The following is a 22,787-nucleotide window of genomic DNA, read 5'->3' as shown; positions in this document are numbered from 1 at the left end:
AGTAAACTTGCTTACTTTTAAAATAACGTCTATGAGAAAATTACGCACTTCTGATCGGCTGAAAACGAGTGTATTCCGATGTAACACGAGTGCAAATTACTAATAGCGCCTTCTTTTACTATTTGAGTACGTGCTGAGTAATCCCACCGGCTACCTAACCCTTCAACTCCCAAGATCTCATCAGTAATTCTCCTTACTATCTGCCATACAATTCTTATGATGTCAATTTGGAGAATTTGGTATTGGATCAACTAATAATCCCCTAATTGATATTTTACTTTATTCTCATCACTTCTATGCTTGATATTGTATTGATATTGTAAGGAGAAATTCTCTCTTAGTCACTCATGGGAGGTAAAGCGGTAGGGGAATTGGAAGAATATTTGACAACTTCAACTGAAAGCTTTTATTAGCACTAGTTTGGCTGAGCGGAGTAGTGTTTCAGAGCTAGGTTCTTTGACGGTATGTTGATCAAAAAAATGTTTGAGCGACAGAATGGCAAATGACACGAAAAAGAGATGTAATATCCATAGTGAAAAGAAGTTTGTCTTGGCCAAGGAAATTAAAGTCACGAACAATTTCAGGTGCGTGTTGGCTGTCTTTAATGTATGATGGTAAAGTTTTGACGATAGGAGTCATAAATGTACTTAACTGTACGTTATAATTTCCTCGTATTTCTTTCTTTAATTGTTACGACTCGTTTAATTTCAAAGATGTACGATGATTGTTTGATGCAAAATTAAACTTTGCATAGAGTAGCATGTGTCTAGAGCTAATTATCCTGAAGTGTTATTAAACCTTTCGTCTATCACTAATGAAGATTATCTCTCATCGAGAAAGGACAACGTCCTAGTCTGCTAGGGTAGAGATTTTGAGTCACATAAGAAATTTGTTAAAACCTTAACAAGTGTAAAACTGTACAATTCTTGCCACTTCAACCGGAAATTACATGAACAGCTGTTACGTTCTTTGATGAAAAGCCATTTTATTGACAGTATTAGTTGAACCTGAAATGTCTTGTCTACCTGGAACACGTGACTCCTTGAATATAATTACCCCGAAATGCAAATAACATTTCAGCTGCTGTTGCTTGGTGTTGTAGCAAGTTCCTCTCCTCTGAAACAACGCGTTTTATTCCGAAAAAAAAGACTGTTTACCGTAATTCATTTAGTCATAAGTTTATAAGATTGACTCGTCGGCAGTGAACAAAACCATGGAGAATGCGTCTGCATTCACAAGAAGTTTGCCCTCCAAGGAAGAAGGGATCGCACTATGCAGCGCTCTCATTTTATCTTCGGTCCTTATCATTGCAGGAAACTTGCTCACTCTGGTTCTCTTTGCAGTTACCAAACCACTTCGTAGGAAAAGTTTATTTTTAGTTATGAACATGGCGTTTGCTGATTTGATGTTAGGAGCCTTCACTCTGCCCTTTTATATCTTCGTTGCTGGAGGTGATTATCAGCTTTGGACAGCAGAATATGACTCTGAACACATGGTCTACAAAATATTTTACACAAGTTTCGATGACACGTTTTTGTTAGGCTCGTATATATCTGCAGCCTCTATTTCTTGTGAGAGATTTTATGCCGTATTTTGGCCCTTTAAACACCGTTCATTATCCACCAGAACATACCGCATCGCCATTTTCTTACTTTGGTCTTCCGCTGTCTTGCTGTCTACATTAATGACTTTGTTAAACGTTTCGAGTTCATTTAAATCAGCTCTGTACGTTTTTATCCCCGTAGTGTTGGGTCTAACAGTCATCGTATGTGTCGGTAATATCGCCATATGGAGAAATTTTCAACACGAGAGTGTTGCTTCACAGCATCGAAATGGAGCTTCGCGAAACCGACGTTTAACAAAGACCCTACTTCTGGTTTCCATACTGGCTTTAGTATGTTGGCTTCCCATAGTCATCTTGAACATATTAATCAATATAACGAAGACATCAATACCGAGGAAGTTTTATTACATGGTGAACATTCTAAATTATTCTAACTCTTTTGTCAATCCGATTGTGTATGTATTCAGAATTCCTGAGTTTCAGCAAGCACTGCGTTTGTGTTGCACGAAGAGCAGACCAGCCATTAAGATGGTAAAAACTCAAAGGAAGAAACCGAACGGCTGCACTTAAAACGCCAGAGATAGAACAAAGATTATTCAGAAACGATCTCACTCGCCCGCAAGTTATTGTTGAACGATAATATATGAAAACTAATTTTTAGTTTGCAGAGATAAGAGGATCGTCTGCGTTGTTACTGAGTAGTGACATCCATAGGAGGAAGGAGCCATAAATGTGGAGTATAACGTTCTTAGATTTCCAATTTTTTACTTCACAGAGCCCTGTTGTTGTTCTACAGGGTTGCTTTTTGCAGAAGAAGTTCACACAAGTTAAGTCTGAATTTCATCCAGTGATGAAAATATACAGTTTTATTTCTCCTATCTAGGCAAAATATCGTCTCATTTTACGAAAAAAATAAACTCTTCATAAATATGATAATTCTAGCTCTTAAGTTATAGCTCAAATTCACACACCTATACTTTTAAGGTCGTCAGAACATGTCAATGACCATCTTGCGGACATCGCCCTCAAGAGTGTGAAATAAAAAATAAGATAAAATAAAGAGCGTACAGCTTTCCCTGCCTCCGAACTAAAATCAAGTAAAGTTGTTTTGCCATTTATTATCGCTCGTTTAGATCAAATACAATTTCAAATATATATGAAGAACACCGAATGCACAAGACACCTGCAGTTAACTCAGCCCTTGGACAAGACCCTTTAATTTAGACATAAAAAAATTACCACGAAATAAATTTTTCCTCTGAATTTAAGGTTGAATCAAACTGGACGTTCGTAATATAAAAGAGAGCCCTTCGTGAAAAGTAAAACCGCCATTTTGCTAAAGCGGGTTACCATGATGTCATTTTAATCCGCAGATAAGGGGAACGTTCACCGCGCGTGGTAAAGATATCATGTTTTCGAAACAGAAATTCTGGTATTTCATCGATATATATATATATATATATATATATATATATATATATATATATCGATGAAATAATAACCTGGAAGTGTTATTACACTGTTTATTTATACATTTTAAATGAAGATTACATCTCATGGAGAGATAATAACATCCGAGTGGCCTTGCGAAGACATTTTGAGCCAAGTGAGATATTTCCAGATGCTTAGGCGCCAAAGATTTCTTTCTCCCCTCTCTGAGCTAACTTCATCACAGTAGGATGAATGTTTAATGCAAATTTGAAAATGGATTAACGTACTGAGTAGAGAGTTAAAGCAAATTATCTTAGATGTGTCACAACTAAATTCGTTCATCACCGAAATAGAAAATTATCTCTCATTAAGAAATGATAACGATATATGCCTCTTCGCTCCGAAAAGAATATATTTTCATGATTTGAGTAAAGGAAAACATACGGTTTTCCTGAACAATACAATTAACTGTAGATAATAATTTGGATCATTTCTTTCTCTTTGCTAAAACTCATTTAAATTGAACGGCGTAGGATGAATGTTAAATGCAAAATTAAAAATTGAAGAGTGTATTATGTAGCATGTGTCTGGGGCATATTATCCTGAAAGCGTTCTTTATATTCTTTGTTCATTGAAAGGTGATAACGTCCGGGTGATAACGTCCGAGTCGGTTTGTTAATAAATTTTGAGCTAAGCAAGAAATAAACCTAAACCTTTGCAGAAAAACACACAAATAGCTGTCACGTTGTTTGATGAACAAACATATATCGTGACATGAAGGGCTCGACGTGCACGGTATTATTTCGAAATGCATTGTCTACCTTGACAACATGACTACCTTGATTAAAATTACTATGACACATAAATGACTTTTCAGCTGTTGTTATTTCGTGTCGTTGCAGAAGATCGAGTTCCTCTCCTTTAAAACACGACATTCTTTCACGATCAAACGTTTCATCCCGTAAACCATTTAGTTACAAGTTAACTTTGTTCGAGGCATCGGCAGTGAACGAAATCTATCAAATAAGTTCAAATTTGCAAGAAGTTTCCAAAGCAGATGGCATCCGTCCTAATCATAACAGGAAACTTGCTTACTTTTAAAATAACGTCTATGAGAAAATTACGCATTTTTGATCGGCTGAAAATGAGTGCATTCCGATATAACACGAGTGCAAATTACTAATAGCACCTTCTTTTACTATTTGAGTACGTGCTGAGTTATCCCACCAGCTACCTAACTCTTTAACTCCCATGATCTCATTAGTAATTCTCCTCACTGTCAGCCATACAGTTCCTATGATGTAAATTTGGAGAGTTTGGTATTGGATCAACTAATAATCCTCAATTGATATTTTACTTTATTCTCATCACTTCTATTCTTGATATTCTGTTGATATTGTAAGGAGAAAATCTCTCTTAGTCACGCATGGGAGGTAGAAAGTTCAGAGAATTAGAACAATATTTGACAACTTCAACTGAAAGCTATTATTAGCACTAGTTTGGCTGAGCGGAGTCGTGTTTCAGAGCTAGGTTCTTTGACAGTACGTTGATCAAAAATATTTTTGAGCTACAGAGTGGTAAATGACAGTAAAAAGAGATGTAATCTCCATAGTGAAAAGAAGTTTGTCTTGGCCGAAGTCACGAACAATTTCAAGCGCGTGTTGGCTGTCTTTAAAGTATGATGGTCAAGCTTTGACGATAGGAGTCATAAATGAAGTTAACTCTACATTATAATTTCTTAGTGTTTCTCTCTCTAATTGTTATGACTCGTTTAACTTCGACGGTGTGCGCTGACTGTTTGATGCAAAATTAAACAGTGCATCTAGCAGCATGTGTCTAGAGCTAATTATCCTAAAGTGCTATTACACCTTTCGTGTAACAATAATGAAGATAATCTCTCATTGAGTAAAGATAACTTCCTAGTCTGCTAGTGTAGAGATTTTGAGTCACACAAGAAATTTGTTGAAACCTTAACAAGCGTAAAACTGTGCAACTCTTGCCATCTTAACAGGAAATACATGAACAGCTGTTACGTTCTTTGATGAACAGCCATTTTATTGACGGTATTAGTTGAACCTGTCTTGTGTCTTGTCTACCTGGACCTCGTGACTTCTTGAATATAATTACCACGAAACACAAATTACTTGTCAGCCGTTGTTGCTTGGTGTTGTTGCAAAAGGTTGAGTTCCTCTCCGCTGAAACAACGCATTTTATTCAAAAAAAAAACTGTTTACTGTAATTCATTTGGTCGTAAGTTTATAATCATTGACTCGTCGGCAGTGAATAAAACCATGGAGAATGCGTCTACATTCACAGGAAGTCTTCCTTCCAAAACAGAAGGGATCGCACTATGCAGCGCTCTCATTTTATCTTCGGTCCTAAACATTGCAGGAAACTTGCCCACTCTGGTTCTCTTTGCAGTTACCAAGGTAGGAAAAGTTTATTTTTAGTTATGAACATGGCGTTTGCTGATTTGATGTTAGGAGCCTTCAGTCTGCCCTTTTATATTTTCGCTGCTGGAGGTGATTATCAGCTTTGGACAGCAAAATATGACTACATGGTCTACAAAATATTTTACGCAAGTTTTGATGACATGTTTTTGTTAGGCTCGTATATATCTGCAGCCTCTATTACCTGTGAGAGATTTTATGCCGTATTTTGGCCCTTTAAACACCGTTTATTATCCACCAGAACATACCGAATCACCATTTTCTTACTTTGGTCTTCCGCTGTCTTGCTGTCTACATTAATGACTTTGTTAAATGTTTCGAGTTCATTTGAAGCTAGTTTGTATGTTTTTATACCCGTCGTGTTGGGTCTAACAATCACCATATGTATCTGTAACACCGCCATCTGGAGAAATTTTCAACACGAGAGTGTTGTCTCACAGCATCGAAATGGAGCTTCGCGAAACCGACGCTTATCAAAAACCGTTCTTCTGCTGTCCATACTGGCTTTCTTAAGTTGGCTTCCCATAAGCATCTTGAACGTATTAATCCATATAACTAAGATATCAATACCATGGAAGTTTTATGACATGGTGAACATTCTAAATTATTCTAACTCTTTTATCAATCCAATTGTGTACGTATTGAGAATTCCTGAGTTTCAGCAAGCGCTGCGTTCTTGCTGCACAAAGAGGAGACCAGCCATTAAGATGGTAAAAACCGAAAGACAAAACCGAAAAGGTACACCCAGAACGCCAGAGATAGAACTAAGAATGTTACGAAACGATCCCACCCGCCTGCAAGTTGATGTTGAACAAGAATATATGGAAACTAAGTTTTAGTCAGCTGAGATAGGAGGATCGTCCGCTTTGTTACTGAGTAGTGACATTCATAGGAAGCAGGAGCCATAAATGTGGAGTATAGTAAGAAAATAGGATAACGTTCTTAAATTTTCAATTTTTCGCTTCACAGAGCCCTGTTGTTCTATAGGGTTGTTTTTTACACCACTTAAGTTTGAATTTCATCCAATCATAAAAATATGCTGTTTTATTTATCCTATCTGAGCAAAATATCGTCTCATTGTACGAAAAAATAAACTCTTCATAAATATGATAGTTCCAGCTCTTAAGTTATTGCTTAAATTAACACACCTATACTTTTAAGATTGTCAGAACATGTCAATGGCCATCTTATGGACCGCGCCCTCAAGAGTGTGAAATGAAAAATAAGATAGAATAAAGAGCGTACAGCTGTAACTGCTGTAACTAAAGTTTAAGAATGTTATTTTGCCCTTTATTATAAGGAGAACGATCGCCTGTTTAGATCAAATACAATTTAAAACATATTTCTAGAACACCGAATGCACAAGACACCTGCACCAGCGTTAACTCAGCTCGTGGACAAGACGCTTTAATTTTGACAGAAAAAAATATCACGAAATAATTTTTTCCTCTGAACTTAAGGCCGAGTCAGGCTTGATATTCGTAATATAAAAACAACCTTTCGTGAAAAGTTACCAAGAGGTCATTTTTATTTGCACGTGCGAAGAGAAATTCTGGTATTTCATCGATATCCATATCACAAAACTTTACTCGAGATCTCTCCATCGGCTAAAATGTGACTAAATACATTTTTGACAGATCAACCAACAAAAAGAGGAAATGGTTTATATCATAAAATAATAACTAAAAATAGCATACTGCATAGAATTACAGATGCGGGAACCACATTTTCCCTGAAAGGATAAAAACGCTTTTTTTTCATAAAACATTAAGGAATATTTCCTCTTCTTGCCAAGAAATGGTGACGGTTTTACGGTTAGGTAATTTGGAGACTGATGACTAACGAGGAGTCTTAAGGAAAAACGAATGGCCAGTCACGAAAGAAACGCTTTGCTTTTCCCTATAAAAATTCGCTGGTTCCTCTTGTAAGCCAATAGCAATGTACGGCACATATGTGAAAATCAGTGTGTGTACACCCCTAAACGTTGAAAATATTTTAAGTCGAAGGAACAGTTTTGGTCTCGTTCCGCATTTTTGTGAACAAAATAAAAACATCTCGGTTAAAAAGATGAAATATACGGACCACGTGCAAAGATGTTAATTGTTTTTTCGAATATTACGCGTGTGAAATATTAAATAGTGACATCTCATTTTCATCCATATCTACTTTTATTAAGTTGGAAAACTCTGTACAGACATCACACCAACCAACTCGCACGCAAAGTCAGAAGACTATATGAAGACTTGAAATTATATTAAGAACGATTGTGATCAAGAAACGGACAAGGAATATTCCACACGAGAGCAGGCAGCCTGACAATAGTGCAAATAATCGTGAAAGATGATCGCGGGAAAGCGCGATTGCGTGACGCTCGGTAAGTTGTGAGATGACAGTTATCAAGTATTAGACGAAAACACAGTATAAATTCTCAGTCTGCATTTTTTTACCCAGTCTGCAGTCTGTAGTCTGCATTTTGTACCAGGTCTGCAGTCTGCAATCTGCATTTTGTACTGACCGGACTGGTATTGCTGTATTTGTTCGAAATAAAAATAAGTCAGGTAAGCAGAGATTATTTTTCTAGAATTGTGATTTTATAACCCAATATCTCCTTATCAAGAAGCAAGAAACACAAGCCGAGTCATAATCATTTGAACAAGTCTGTCACAAAACATTTATCCACGGTGACATTTCTTACGTTTTTCGTTGAAGCATGTAGATATGTGGGGAAAACATTGCCCTTGGAATTCAACCTACAGTATCGCCGCCATCTTAACAATAACGCAAACAAATATTTGGATTCTGATAACGCCTTTTCTTACTCAAGTCAGCTCGCTGAAAAAAAAGCTTATTCTTTACCATGGTTTACAAACGTCTCGTGTTTACATATTTTCCTTTTTTTCGTCAGAGAAAAGGAGCCCATCCAATGTTCATCCGGCATAAGTTGTCATCGCTTGTGGCCTCCTGCAAAATGGAAAAAACATCCATCATCTTGATAACTTCAGAAAAGTAGGTGCAAGAGTATAGCAGGTCATTTAATGTTAACAACTGAGTTGAAAACGTAAATTGGCCACCGTAAAGAGTAAAAAAAAACTGACGTTTCGAGCGTTGGCCCTTCGTCCGAGCGAGAGTTGGCGAAAGAGGCTAAAGAGTCCGCCCAAAGGACATGACACAAGGTCTGGAAACCAGACCTCTGTATAAGGGTCCATTTTCCTAATCATAACACAAATAATTTTAGAACTTTCGCTTAAATGCTTTACACGAAATTTTTCTCCCACACTATGCTCATTTACAAGAGGGAAAGGCAGCTCTTATTCTTGGAAAAAAAAAAGAAGAAAAAAAACAACAACAAAATGGGAATGAAACAACAACCCAAAACCAACATACGAACACATACAATCAAGCAAACTCACCTCGATCAGGTAATGCACCTGTCCTTCTATTGAGAGAAGAATAATGATCTTACTGGTTTCTTCAAAGCCTTTGATCCACCTTTCCACATCTTTGAGAATCTTAAGACCTGAAAATAGCCAACCAACCAATCGGCTCGGTCTGACATTCTTCTTTCTCTTGCTCGGCCGCTAGAATTACTTTGCATTTGCTTTTGCTTTTGCGAAAATCAAACTCTCCTAATAGTTGTGAGTTAACTCTCAAGAATTATATGCCGGAAGTATTTGGATGGAATTCTTTCCTTGTTTAGGAAAACAAATAAATATAGCGAGTTTGGCGTCTCCGAAGCTAAATGGAATAGGCTCCTATTGATAGAAGGGATGGTTCTCGGCTCCATAAATTGACTACCTCGAATAACACATAATTCTATCTTTTTTACGAGTATTTACAAAGTGAAGCTGTCTATCCATTACACCAATCATGAAATTGCACATTCTTCACACGAGGATTGTGAATTAATTAAGATACTCGCCTCTTCATTTGTAACTTCTTCTCTTTCTTTATTCTTTGATGCCTCGGAAAGTAATTCCCTTCCCTTAGTCCTCTGCCACTCCACAAGCGGATCATATATAAAGGTTCTGAGGACACTATGAAAGGAAGCAAAGGTTAGAACGCCACTTCATTGGCGCATTTAAAGAGAAATTTGCAATTGAGAGTCAAAAGTAATCCTGCTTTATCTCACTACTTCCTAAAAGATTCAAAACTAAACCCAAACACGACTAACCACTCCTGTACTTTAAGTAGTTTGCTTGTTTGTACTCTAATATCTACTTGGCTCCTTGAGAAAATATCCTTACCTCTGATTGGCTGTAGCAATTTTTTTCGTTGATGAATAAGAAAAAAAGGAAAAAAACCAGCCACACCGTTTCACCAGAGTGTGCCGATTTGCATCAAACAACTGAATTATGGTGGGTAAACCTTCGAATGCAGTTGTTTGTTGCTTCAATTTACGATCAAATGGAAGAGGAAATTGTCAAATAGATTACGGCAGCTATACTCAAGAAAATATAGAGTGCAGCAAATATCAGCTCATATTTGTAACAGCGGAGGAGGTTTTGACGGCTGAAAAAAGTACTGCCTCACCGTTTCACTTATCGTCTCTACGTGGTTTTTATTTTAATTTTTTATCTATTTTTTTTTTGTCATAGGAAAGTACTTCCGGTCTTTAAACTAACTCATTTTGACTGGCTACCTACTCATTTCCGGAAATGCAGTGACACGCAACTAATCAGTGGGACATTCTAACAATAAACACGCTTAACAAAGACAAAAAGTTTTAACATCTAGTAAACAGTGGATAGCGGTGAAGGTGTATTGTGATTGGTTACTCAAACTCCAATTATACTCAGTTATTCCTTGTAGAAACGTATTTTGCGAGAGAGCTCTGTCATTATCCTGTTTGAGGGAAAACGAACCGGAATGTTTTATAATTACTACCGTACCGCGCACCGAAAAGAGTCGGTGTAAAAGAAAAGATCGATAGTAGTTGTAAAAAAGAATTAAAAAACTGGCGGGGTGTTCGCAAATTACCCCGACGATAACTTCTCAGTAATTTTTGTTAAGAACTTTGAGTTTCTGATCAATTGATCGGAAAGAGTTCACCGATACCGATCCTTAATCCTATCGTATTGATACAAGATCCCCCGTTTAAACTTTTGATGTTTGCTTTAAAACATTTAGTAACGACACCGTCTATTCACCAGTTAGTCGGAAAAACCCAAGTTAAATGAAAACGCCCACTCGCTTTACAAGATAACTTGATTTGGCGACGCATTTTAATAACATCCTTGTTTTGATTGGAACGTGATCTGCACGCTAATAATGGTTTGTAATCATTTCTTAGATGACAAGAAGAAGTTGACATGAAGTGTAATCAATCTCGAGCTCGCGCCTTCCGTTGTACCCTTATGATACTTTTTGCTTGACATCTCCTGAAGTAAAAAAGACATCAAAATGAAATTTCAGAAAATAATAGATCTTCATTTTCTTTGTTGGATGTAAAATTTCACGAGATTGAAATAAAATATGACCTTTTCCTTCCCTGATACCATAATATAAATGCATTTAATTATAGACAATAATTTACCATTATTTTGCTCTCATAGTTATAACTGGTTTGGTGGAAAACGGGAGTGCGGAGTGCGGAGTGTAGAAATGCAGGAGTGTGGAAAATGAAGAGTGTGGAAAATGAAGAGTGTGGAAAATGTAGAGTGTGGAAAATGAAGAGTGTGGAAAATGAAGAGTGTGGAAAATGTAGAGTGGGGAAAATGAAGAGTGTGGAAAATGAAGAGTGTGGAAAATGTAGAGTGTGGAAAATGTGGAGTGTGGAAAATGAAGAGTGTGGAAAATGAAGAGTGTGGAAAATGAAGAGTGTGGAAAATGAAGAGTGTGGAAAATGAAGAGTGTGGAAAATGAAGAGTGTGGAAAATGAAGAGTGTGGAAAATGTATAGTGTGGAAAATGAATAGTGTGGAAAATGTAGTGTGTGGAAAATGTAGAGTGTGGAGAATGAAGAGTGTGGAAAATGAAGAGTGTGGAAAATGAAGAGTGTGGAAAATGAAGAGTGTGGAAAATGAAGAGAGTGTGGAAAATGAAGAGTGTGGAAAATGTAGAATGTGGAAAATGTAGAGTGTAGAGAATGTAGAGTGTGGAAAATGAAGAGTGTGGAAAATGTAGAGAGTGGAAAATGAAGAGTGTGGAAAATGAAGGGTGTGGAAAATGAATAGTGTGGAAAATGAAGAGTGTGGAAAATGTAGAGTGTGGAAAATGTAGAGTGTGGAAAATAAAGAGTGTGGAAAATGAAGAGTGTGGAAAATGAAGAGTGTGGAAAATGTAGAGTGTGGAAAATGTAGAGTGTGGAAAATGAAGAGTGTGGAAAATGAAGAGTGTGGAAAATGAAGAGTGTGGAAAATGAAGAGTGTGGAAAATGAAGAGTGTGGAAAATGAAGAGTGTGGAAAATGTAGAGTGTGGAAAATGTAGAGTGTGGAAAATGAAGAGTGTGGAAAATGAAGAGTGTGGAAAATGAAGAGTGTGGAAAATGTAGAGCGTGGAAAATGTAGAGTGTGGAAAATGAAGAGTGTGGAAAATGTAGAGTGTGGAAAATGTAGAGTGTGGAAAATGAAGAGTGTGGAAAATGAAGAGTGTGGAAAATGTGGAGTGTGGAAAATGAAGAGTGTGGAAAATGTAGAGTGTGGAAAATGAAGAGTGTGGAAAATGTAGAGTTAGGAAAATGAAGAGTGTGGAAAATGAAGAGTGTGGAAAATGAAGAGTGTGGAAAATGAAGAGTGTGGAAAATGTAGAGTGTGGAAAATGAAGAGTGTGGAAAATGAAGAGTGTGGAAAATGAAGAGTGTGGAAAATGAAGAGTGTGGAAAATGAAGAGTGTGGAAAATGTAGAGTGTGGAAAATGAAGAGTGTGGAAAATGTGGAGTGTGGAAAATGAAGAGTGTGGAAAATGAAGAGTGTGGAAAAGGAAGAGTATGGAAAATGAAGAGTGTGGAAAATGAAGAGTGTGGAAAATGAAGAGTGTGGAAAATGAAGAGTGTGGAAAATGTAGAGTGTGGAAAATGTAGAGTGTGGAAAATGAAGAGTGTGGAAAATGTAGAGTGTGGAAAATGTAGAGTGTGGAAAATGTAGAGTGTGGAAAATGAAGAGTGTGGAAAATGAAGAGTGTGGAAAATGAATAGTGTGGAAAATGTAGAGTGTGGAAAATGAAGAGTGTGGAAAATGTAGAGTGTGGAAAATGTAGAGTGTGGAAAATGTAGAGTGTGGAAAATGAAGAGTGTGGAAAATGAAGAGTGTGGAAAATGAAGAGTGTGGACTAGCCCACCAGTGTTGCGCTTGTTAGCCACCAGCCACTTCAAATATACCTCAAGGGTTCCTCTTTTTAATGACGCAGCGACAGCATGAGCACACAAATAGGACGCGGAGTACCCTTGGCAGTCCTGACACTCTACTTTCCCGTTAGGGTACACGACGCTGATATGCGGCTTCGTGGGATTTGAATTTGAGGGAATGATGAGGGTGTCATACGCTGAGGTTGCCGGTAACTCTGTCACTTTTCCTTCCTTTAACACTGCCTCTCCTTTGTGCGCAATGAGCTTTAAAACGTCTGGGGTAATCCAGTCTATTCCAGTAGAAAGAATCCGCTGGAAAACAGCAGACTCGCCTACCACTAACTTTTTGTTCACAGAGGCTACGCTGTTAAGAAAAGCTTCTTCAGGACCAATGTGGTGAACGCGCGAGAGGGCTTCTTTTCCCTGGTCGTTTGTCATCCTGGCCCATTTGTCGCCTAAGTGGAGCAATGACCACTTTTTCTCCAGACTTTCAAGAAGGCCAGTAAATTCTTCTGCACTTCCTGCGTCTAACAGTCCACTCTCAAAAACGCTGCCTATCTTTCTTCCAAAAATATCATCCATTATACTCTGCTTACTCTCTCCTTTAATGTCCATAGACACAAGCTTTGTGTCTATATTTTTGCGAAGGCGGATTTCGCAAAGCAGACGAGTAGCTCTTTCGAAGGTTTCGTTAAAACCCCCCATTAACGCCTTTTCGTCATCTGTCCCGAAAGCCATTAAATTCTTCAATTCTGGTTAAAGAGACTTCAAGGTTCCACCAGAGAGCGAATACGTGTGTTGTGTCTTCTTTTCGTGTAGAAACACTGAGCCAATTATTGGTGGGCGTTTACCGTCTTCCCTGCGAAGAGTTACGAGATGCTGGTACGAGATCGGTGTGACATTATATGGACCAAAACCAAACGTTGGGTCCTCGGTTAAAGGCCGATACTCCACCGGATTACAGCAGAATCGCTTCAGATCATCCAGCTGTCTGTTCGTTCCCACGACGCAAAAAGGCTCAGCTCCAACTCTGACGTCACGAACAAATGCAGTCTTTGGGTCCCTTCCTTGGATCTTGCTCTCATTTAGTAACATATATCACGGGTCAGAGGTTCTTCCTGCGCCTGACTTGTTTTTAGGGTGACTTCCTTTTCTGACAGCTTTACGCCTTGCCATATCGTTTACTTGCTGTCGATTTCGCGGGACCTGAACCAATCCCACGCAGGATTGTAGACCACCAAGGCCATCTGTTATTGCGTGATGGACGGCTTCTCTAGCTCTCATTTCCCCTACGACAATTTTAAGCTGATCTCTTGTGCTTTCCCAGGTACGAACATAAGGCATCTTTTTTTTCTTGGAATTCCCATGAGGCATTTTCGGAATGGGATATTCCTGGCCACTCTTGAAGGAATACTGAACAAGACAGTATCTGTGCAGTTGTCCTCCAGGGACTACAACGAAAATTGATTGGTGAGACTACAGACATTTTCAATGCACACTGGTTTACAGTACTCTACTTTCTGAAATGTATCATTTTTTTATGTAGACATTTATAGACTCCTGCCAATATGAAAGTCTCCCTTAAACTGAAGTCCATACAAGTGATGGAGAGGTTACAGAGGAGAACTAAAAAAAGGTTATCATGCCTAAATCACTTTCCATGAACGGCAGAGACAGCCCCCTATGGTTATTTATATAAATTTTTTTTGTACATTATTTTTTTACAGTCAGATAACTTTCCATTACATCCAGAGCTTTTTATACCTCAAATATATGCTTTAGGGGCTTAGGTGAAACTCCACCTTGAAAACCCGGCGTTTAATCGAGAAATACGAAATATTTGATTTTAAATAGAGATCGTTTTAAAACGACATGTTGCGTAAGTTATAGTATAGATTTTTATTACTATTGTATCACAGACTAATATTACAGATTACCGACTACCGTCCAAAAAATATATATGTATTGTGTATTTCACTCACGGAAAAGGATATCGATCCTCTTTTTAAAGTTGTTGTCGTGTTTCAGCATGTAGTATTCCCTCTTTAATGTCGCCACATCTGGGTCGCTTGACTCCGCAGCAGTCACTTGAGCAGAATTGTCATCCATCCATTCTACGCTAAAATAGAATTTGCCGTTGCTGTTATTTCTCCAGTTTCCCACGTCGTCACATTTGATGTCTTGTGTTGATGGAAGAGCTTCAAGATCTACAAGGAAGGAAGCATGGTGATAAACCTCGAGAGGCTGGTGCTCGTTGGAAATTTTCGGAAAAAACCCTAAAAGGTACCAGAATCACGCCAGATGGGCGTGGCTTCCAAACATTTTTACCCCTAAGAGGTACCAATTTAAAACAACACAACAACCGACACTTTGACCATTTTTTTCCATCCAATGCCTTCTCCTCTCCAAAATTTTTGTAATCATTGTCATTACTCCAGTGCCTGCTTCGCAGGCTATACCTTAAGAGGTACCACGATTATTCTAATGGTGGTCATTTTAGATTTAGCACCCTAAAAGGTATCAATTTCCAAATTTTGAACCCTAAAAAGTACGACGAGGACTCCCTTCATTTTTATATGGGAGCCCCCCTCCCCCGGGCGTAACGCGGCTAAGGATAAGAATCAAATAACTGAAACACAAGAAACGCCGTATGCAAATCGCGCGCTTCGCCCCTGCGTACTGCTATTACAAATACCTGTGTCTCCTCCACCGTTGCGATCGACGATTTGATTAGCCTTCTCTTCCAAGCTAGTGCCCTCTGAAAGTACTGATGGTACTTTTTCCAAACTTTACGGTTTAGTTCCATTAGGACATCTTCAGAACTTGGGCGAAGAAAAGCGTCGAAAGCTGTGCATTTCTGATACAGTTTGTCAAGCTGGCCCCATTCTTTTAATTGTCGCTGTTTATATTTTTTGGACGATTGAGGTTTGGATTTGTTAGCTATCATCTCTTTAAGCAGCTTTTCAATTTGGAAGCCAGGTCTGGAGCTTTTTCAGAGCTTAAATTTAGTTCCACTTCATAGGGAAACTCGACGTCAGGATTGTTAATACTTAAAAACGTCATCCCCAGTGCCCAGATATCTATCGCCTTTAAGTCGTCCATTGCTGCGTAATTCAATTTCCCTTCGAGTATAATCTCTGGAGCCATGAAGAGCTTTGTACCACGCTCAATGTTCATTGTCTTCGCATAAATGATGGAGGCTGTTTGGAGTAAAGTTGACCTACTTTCACCGAAGTCAGTTAGTTTGCAAACCGCCGGACAGTCGGCAAAGACACTTGGCAGTTGATCCGCACTGATATCTTTTTTAGAGTAGTGCCGATTGCTGACCAACACGTTGCTTGGTTTTAGGTCACGATGCACGATATCATTTGAATGAAGAAAACAGAGACCTTCCGCGACGTCCTTTGCAGCCTTCGGAAAAACAGGCAAGAAATGCTCAAAGGCTTCAGTTTCGCCCTCGATGTGGTCAAGGGTGTTTAAAAACTCTAACAAATTGGATATTTGTTGGTTGAGGCCGAAGGGACTCACATGTGAATATGCAAATTAAATTGAATCTACCCATGGCTTATTATTAACTGTAATGGAAGAACGCATTTCGCAAGATTTGCACCAGCTAGGTGTTGGCGGTAACACCTTTTCGAACTTGATCAAAAATACTTTCCAGGAGCTTTCTGTCAGTTTATGATATTCACGGCTAACTAGCCAAGGAAAACAACAACATTAGCGCGAGGTTAATATTCTGCTTACAGATGACAACAGCTTAATAAAGAATTGACTAGCCAAGTGAGACAGAATTTTCTATGCATGTATGTATATATAGTCTTTTTCTTTTATATATTTTCTACACTTCGCATTTTCCACACTCCTCATTTTCCACACTCCGCATTTTCCACACTCTTCATTTTCCACACTCCACATTTTCCACACTCTTCATTTTCCACACTCCACATTTTCCACACTCTTCATTTTCCACACTCTTCATTTTCCACACTCTTCATTTTCCACACTCTTCATTTTCCACACTCTTCATTTTCCACACTCTTCATTTTCCACACTCTTCATTTTCCACACTCTTCATTTTCCACACTCTTCATTTTCCACACTCTTCATTTTCCACACTCCTCATTTTCCACACTTTTCATTTTCCACACTCCGCATTTTCTTCACTCCGCACTCCACGTTTTCCACTTAACTGTTATAACTTGTCTAAATTCAATGGTGCTAGATGACTGTTTAATGCGGAAAGAGAAATAGAATAAAGCATCATGTATCATGTGTCGAGAAAAAATTATACTGGATGTGTTTTTACGCTTTTTACTCATCATTTTGAGGAATGACGCTCCAGTTGGCTTTTAAAGAAATTTTAATACAAGTTATACAGTCAAAAAATTTGTTAAAAAAAGATACATGAACACCTGTTACGTTTTTTAATAAACGGACATTTCATTTATTGTAACACGAAGGGTTCTACGTGGCATAGTATTTGTTCAAACTCATTGCCTACTCCAACTACATAAACACCTTCAAAAAATTACCATGATATTGATAGAAATTTCCGTTAAGATCCCTGAATCAAACTTGATGTTCGTTATATAAAAAAGAGCCCTTCGTGAATAGTAGAACCGCCATTTTGCTAAAGCGGGTTACCATGACGTCATTTTTATCCGCACGCTCGAAGAGATCAGTGGAACTTTCACCGCGCGTAGTAAAGATATCATGTTTTCGAAACAGAAATTCTGTTATTTCATTGATATCTATATCATAAAACTTTGGACAAGAGGGCGATGAAAACAGCTGAGTTCTTTCCGACAGTTTTCAAAGATGAAGTACCTCTACGCCTCGAATAATCTCAGTTTCACGGGCATCATAATTAAAACTAGTGGAGTGGAAATTGTTGATAAGCAATCGAATTCTTTTCATGTGTGGAGACTAGAAAATAAAATGTCTCTTATTTTTAATAAATAAATTCATTCAATCACACAGATGTATCCGGTTATCTCGACAGGAGAGAGAACTCTAATAGAGCGTCCAGTAATCGTAACTTTGGTTCGTCTTTAAAACCCATAATCTAATTATTAATTTCAAATTTCCAGACGCTGAGGCACTCGAGATCTCTCTCTCCCTCAGCCAAAACGTGACTAACTACATTTTTGATAGATCAACCGACAAAATAGAAGAAATGGTTTATATCATTTTCTTTTTAATAAAAATAACTAAAAATATCACACTGCATCGAATGACACATGTGTGAAGCACATTTTCTCTGAAAGGATAAATACGCTAAGAAATATTTTCTCTTCTTGCCGAGAAATGTTGACGGTTTTACGGGTTAGGTAATTTGTAGATTGATGACTAAGGAGGGGTCTCAAGGAAACTAAAACGAACCTTACGAGAGTGTTAAAGTGTGTGACTCCGATTGTGTTAACAAAAAATACATGAGCAGGTACTGCTCGTAATTTGGTGCAAAGACATGAAGCTAAAACGACGCTGAATTCATGAGGTATACAATTAAAATGTGCTGTCGACGACGGAAAAGAGATCACGAAATTATCACGACCACCATGGATGAAAAAAAGGTTCTCCAAAAACTGATCGATTGAGGAAAAAACCCATGAGCTTTCCTCTGCAAGGAGATAAGTTACTGCTATTCTGTGTTGCGAGCTGCTTTCATCTATTTCTTTTAGAATATCCTGTCATCCTCGAAAAAGAACGAGGAAAATCGAGAAAGGGAAAAAAACATCAGATACGCAAACGGAAGAAAACCTATCAAATCATTGAAATACGGCAGTCCTCTAGACTACGAGCTGTCTCTCCTTTTCGGTTCAGTCTGTCGCGCGAGTCCAAAAAATTTTAATAAATCCCTCCGATTAAACTGACCGTTGCATTAAAGCACCATGTCACGAGCCCGTCTCTTCGCAGGAGAAACCTTACCAGGGAATCTCAACTGATCAAGAAGTAATGTGGGTGTATGCCCTCATATATTCTGCAACTTGCATATTTCCTGGTGATATTCGTTATTTGTTCAACAAATAACGAATATCTCTAGGAAATATGTAGTGCATTTACACCAAGTGCGTGAGAGCTGAGATACTTTCCGAAAATCAAATACTTTAAAGAAAAGAGTATTAAAGGCAGAGAAAAATTTGAATGAGACTGCAATCGATACAAGAGCATGCCTTTACGCTCCAAGAAATAACTTCTTAGTTCTAGTAAAAAGAATTCACAAGGTTCACTGCACCGGAAAAGTCAGCGGATCAATAATGTAAATGAACTTTACTTAAAATAATAATTCAGTAGTATTTCTCTCTCTTTGCTATAACTCTTAAACTCAACGGTGTAGAATGAATTTCTAAGGCAAAATTAGAACTAGAGCAGTGCATCATGGATCATGCCGGAGTCAAGCGTAAATCATCCTGGAAGTGTTATTACACTGTTTATTTATCAATTTAACGAAGATTATATCTCATTAAGAGATAATAACACCTGAGTGGCCTTATGAAGAAATTTTGAGCCTAGTAAGAAATTTCCAGACGCCAAAGATCTCTCTCCCTCTCTGAGCTAAATTTATCACAATAGGATGAATGTTTAATGCAAATTTGGAAATAGATCTACGCACTTAGAAGAGAGTTAAAGCAAAATATCTTGGATGTGTCACGACAAAATTCGTTCATCACCTTCATGAAAATTATCTCTCATTGAGAAATGATAACCATATATGCCTCTTCGCTCCGGAAAAAAAAAGCTTTATGATTTAAGTAAAGGAAAACATACGGTTTTCTTAAACGGATCAGTTAATGTAAATACAATTAACTGTAGATAATAATTTGGATCATTTCTTTCTCCTAAAACTCATTAAAATTGAATGGTGTAGGAGACTGTTTGATGCAAAATTAAAAATTGAAGAGCGTATTATATAACATGCGTCTGGCGCAAATTATTCCGAAAGCGTTCTTCATATTCTTTGTTCATTGAAAGATAACGTTCGAGTCGATTTATTAAAATATTGTGAGCCAAGCAAGAAATTTGTTTAAAACCTAATGAAGCGATAAAACTTTGCAGAAAAACACACAAACAGCTGTCACGTTGTTTGATGAACAGACGTATATCGTGACATGAAGGGCTCTACGTGCACGGTATTATTTCGAAATGCATCGTCTACCTCGATAACATGACTGCCTTGAGTAAAATTAATATGACGTGTAAATGACTTTTCAGCTGTTGTTATTTTGTGTCGTTGCAGAAGATCGAGTTCCTCTCCTTTGAAACAGCACATTCTTTCCCGATCAAACGTTTCATCCCGTAAACCATTTAGTTACAAGTTAACTTTGTTTGAGGCATCGGCAGTGAACGAAATTTGCAAGAAGTTTCCAAAGCAGAAGGCAACCGTCCTAATCATAACAGGAAACTTGCTTACTTTTAAAATAACGTCTATGAAAAAATTACGCACTTCTGATCGGCTGAAAACGAGTGTATTCCGATGTAACACGAGTGCAAATTACTAATAGTGCCTTCTTTTACTATTTGAGTACGTGCTGAGTAATCCCACCAGCTACCTAACTCTTTAACTCCCAAGATCTCATTAGTAATTCTCCTCACTGTCAGCCATACAATTCCTATGATGTAAATTTAGAGAGTTTGGTATTGGATCAACTAATAATCCCCTAATCGATATTTTACTTTATTCTCATCACTTCTATGCTTGATATTGTATTGATATTGTAAGGAGAGATTCTCTCTTAGTCACTCATGGGAGGTAAAGGGGAAAGGGAATTGGAACAATATTTGACAACTTCAACTGAAAGCTATTATTAGCGCTAGTTTGGCTGAGCGGAGTCGTGTTTCAGAGCTAGGTTCTTTGACAGTACGTTGATCAAAAATATGTTTGAGCGACAGAATGGCAAATGACACGAAAAAGAGATGTAATGTCCATAGTGAAAAGAAGTTTGTCTTGGCTAAGGAAATTAACGACACGAACAATTTCAAGTACGTGTTGGTTGCCTTTAATGTATGATGGTAAAGTTTTGACGATAGAAGTCATAAATGTATAAATAAATGTACTTAACTCTAGATTTTAATTTCTTAGTATTTCTCGCTCTAATTGTTGTGACTCGTTTAATTTCAAAGATGTACGATGACTGTTTGATGCAAAATTTAACAGTGCATCTGGTAGCATATGTCTAGAGCTAATTATCCTGAATTGTAATTCCTTTCGTCTATCACTAATGAAGATCATCTCTGCTTGAGTAAAGATAACTTCCTAGTCTGCTAGTGCAGAGATTATGAACCACACAAGGAATTTGTTAAAACCATAACAAGCGTAAAACTGTGCAATTCTTGCCATTTCAACAGGAAAATACATGAACAGCTGCTACATTTTTTGATAGACAGCCATTTTATTGACGGTATTGGTTGAACCTGAAATGTCTTGTCTACCTGGACTACGTGACGCCTTGAATATAATCACCGCGTAATACAAATAACTTTTCAGCTGCTGTTGCTTGGTGTTGTTTCAAAAGGTTGAGTTCCTCTCCTCTGAAACAACGCATTTTATTCCGGAAAAAAGAACTGTTTACCGTAGTTCATTTAGTCATAAGTTTATAATGATTGACTTGAACAAAACCTTGGAAAATGCATCTGCGTCCACAAGAAGTTCTATTTCCAAGGCAGAAGGGATCGCAGTATGCAGTGCTCTCATTTTATCTTCGGTCCTCATCATTGCAGGAAACTTGCTCACTCTGCTTCTCTTTGCAGTTACCAAACCACTTCGTAGGAAAAGTTTATTTTTAGTCATGAACATGGCGTTTGCTGATTTGATGTTAGGAGCCATCCCTCTGCCCTTTTATATCTTCTTTGTTGGAGGTAACTATCAGCTTTGGACAGCAAAATATGACTCTGAACACATGGCCTACCGAATATTTTATTCAAGTTTCGATAACATACTTATGTATGGCTCATATATATCTGCAGCCTCTATTTCTTGCGAGAGACTTTATGCCGTATTTTGGCCGTTTAAACACCGTTCATCATCCACCAGAACATACCGCGGCATCATTTTCTTAATTTGGGCATCCGCTGTCTTGGTGTCTACATTAACAACTTTGTCATATGTTTTGAGTTCATTTGAATCTACTTTCTTGGTTTTCATCCCCGTTTCGTCGGGTCTAACACTCATCATATGTTTCTGTAACATCGCGATCTGGAGAAATTTTCAACGCGAGAGTGTTGCCTCACAGCATCGAAATGGAGCTTCGCGAAACAGACGCTTAACAAAGACCCTACTTTTGGTGTCCATGCTGGATTTAGTATGCTGGCTTCCCTTAATTATCATGAACCTATTAGTCTATATATATGGAACTGAGACATCAATAGTATGGGTTTATATCATGGTGAACACTCTTAATTATTCTAACTCTTTTGTCAATCCGATCGTGTATGTATTTAGAATTCCTGAGTTTCAGCAAGCGCTGCGTTCTTGCTGTACGAAGGGGAGACCAGCCATTGAGATGGTTAAAATCGAGAAAAGAAATCGCCCAACGTCAGAAATAGAACTAAGAAATTTTACGAACCAATCCCACTCGCCTGCTAGTTGAGGTTAAACGAGAAGATATGGAAACTAGGTTTTATTCAGTTGAGATAAAAGGACCGCTGGCGTTGTTACTGAGTAGTGACATTCATAGGAGGCAGGAGCAATAAATGTGCAGTATTGTAAGAAAATAGGATAGCGTTCTTAGATTTTCGATTTTATGCTTCACAGAGCCCTGTTGTTGTATAGGGTTGCTTTTTGCAGTAACCAGTTAAGTATGAATTTCATCCAATAATAAAAATATGCTGTTTTATTTATTCTATCTGAGATAAAATAACCCGTCATGTTATAAAAAAAAATTAACTCTCAATAAATATGATAATTCTAGCTCTTAAGTTCTTGCTTAAATTCACACACCTATACTTCTTGGTTTGTCAGAACATGTCAATAGCCATCTTACCGACCGCGCCCTCAAGAGTTTGAAATGAAAATACATGTTATTTGCCATTTATTATAAGGATAACGATCGGGTATTTA

General features: G+C 37.8%; 2 protein-coding genes across 2 annotated transcripts; one reads left to right on the top strand and one right to left on the bottom strand.

Annotated features, from left to right (window-relative positions):
* Positions 1–15,670: 15,670 nt before the first annotated feature.
* On the bottom strand, positions 15,671–16,677 carry LOC136280697 (uncharacterized). The gene is made up of 2 exons (XM_066166349.1): positions 16,639–16,677; positions 15,671–16,138 (listed from the first exon to the last, which is right to left on the bottom strand). Exons 1-2 carry the CDS (start codon positions 16,675–16,677, stop codon positions 15,671–15,673), a joined length of 507 nt encoding a protein of 168 aa, XP_066022446.1.
* A 4,624-nt stretch (positions 16,678–21,301) lies between these two features.
* On the top strand, positions 21,302–22,521 carry LOC136281249 (trace amine-associated receptor 3-like). Its single transcript, XM_066167579.1, has one exon. The coding sequence runs from the start codon at positions 21,328–21,330 to the stop codon at positions 22,315–22,317; it is 990 nt and encodes a 329-aa protein (XP_066023676.1). The 5' UTR covers positions 21,302–21,327; the 3' UTR covers positions 22,318–22,521.
* The last annotated feature ends 266 nt before the right edge of the window (positions 22,522–22,787 follow it).

Source organism: Pocillopora verrucosa, chromosome 5 (assembly GCF_036669915.1).
Source record: "Pocillopora verrucosa isolate sample1 chromosome 5, ASM3666991v2, whole genome shotgun sequence".
Classification (NCBI taxonomy): domain Eukaryota; kingdom Metazoa; phylum Cnidaria; class Anthozoa; order Scleractinia; family Pocilloporidae; genus Pocillopora; species Pocillopora verrucosa.
This window is presented reverse-complemented; position numbering and strand designations above follow the sequence as displayed.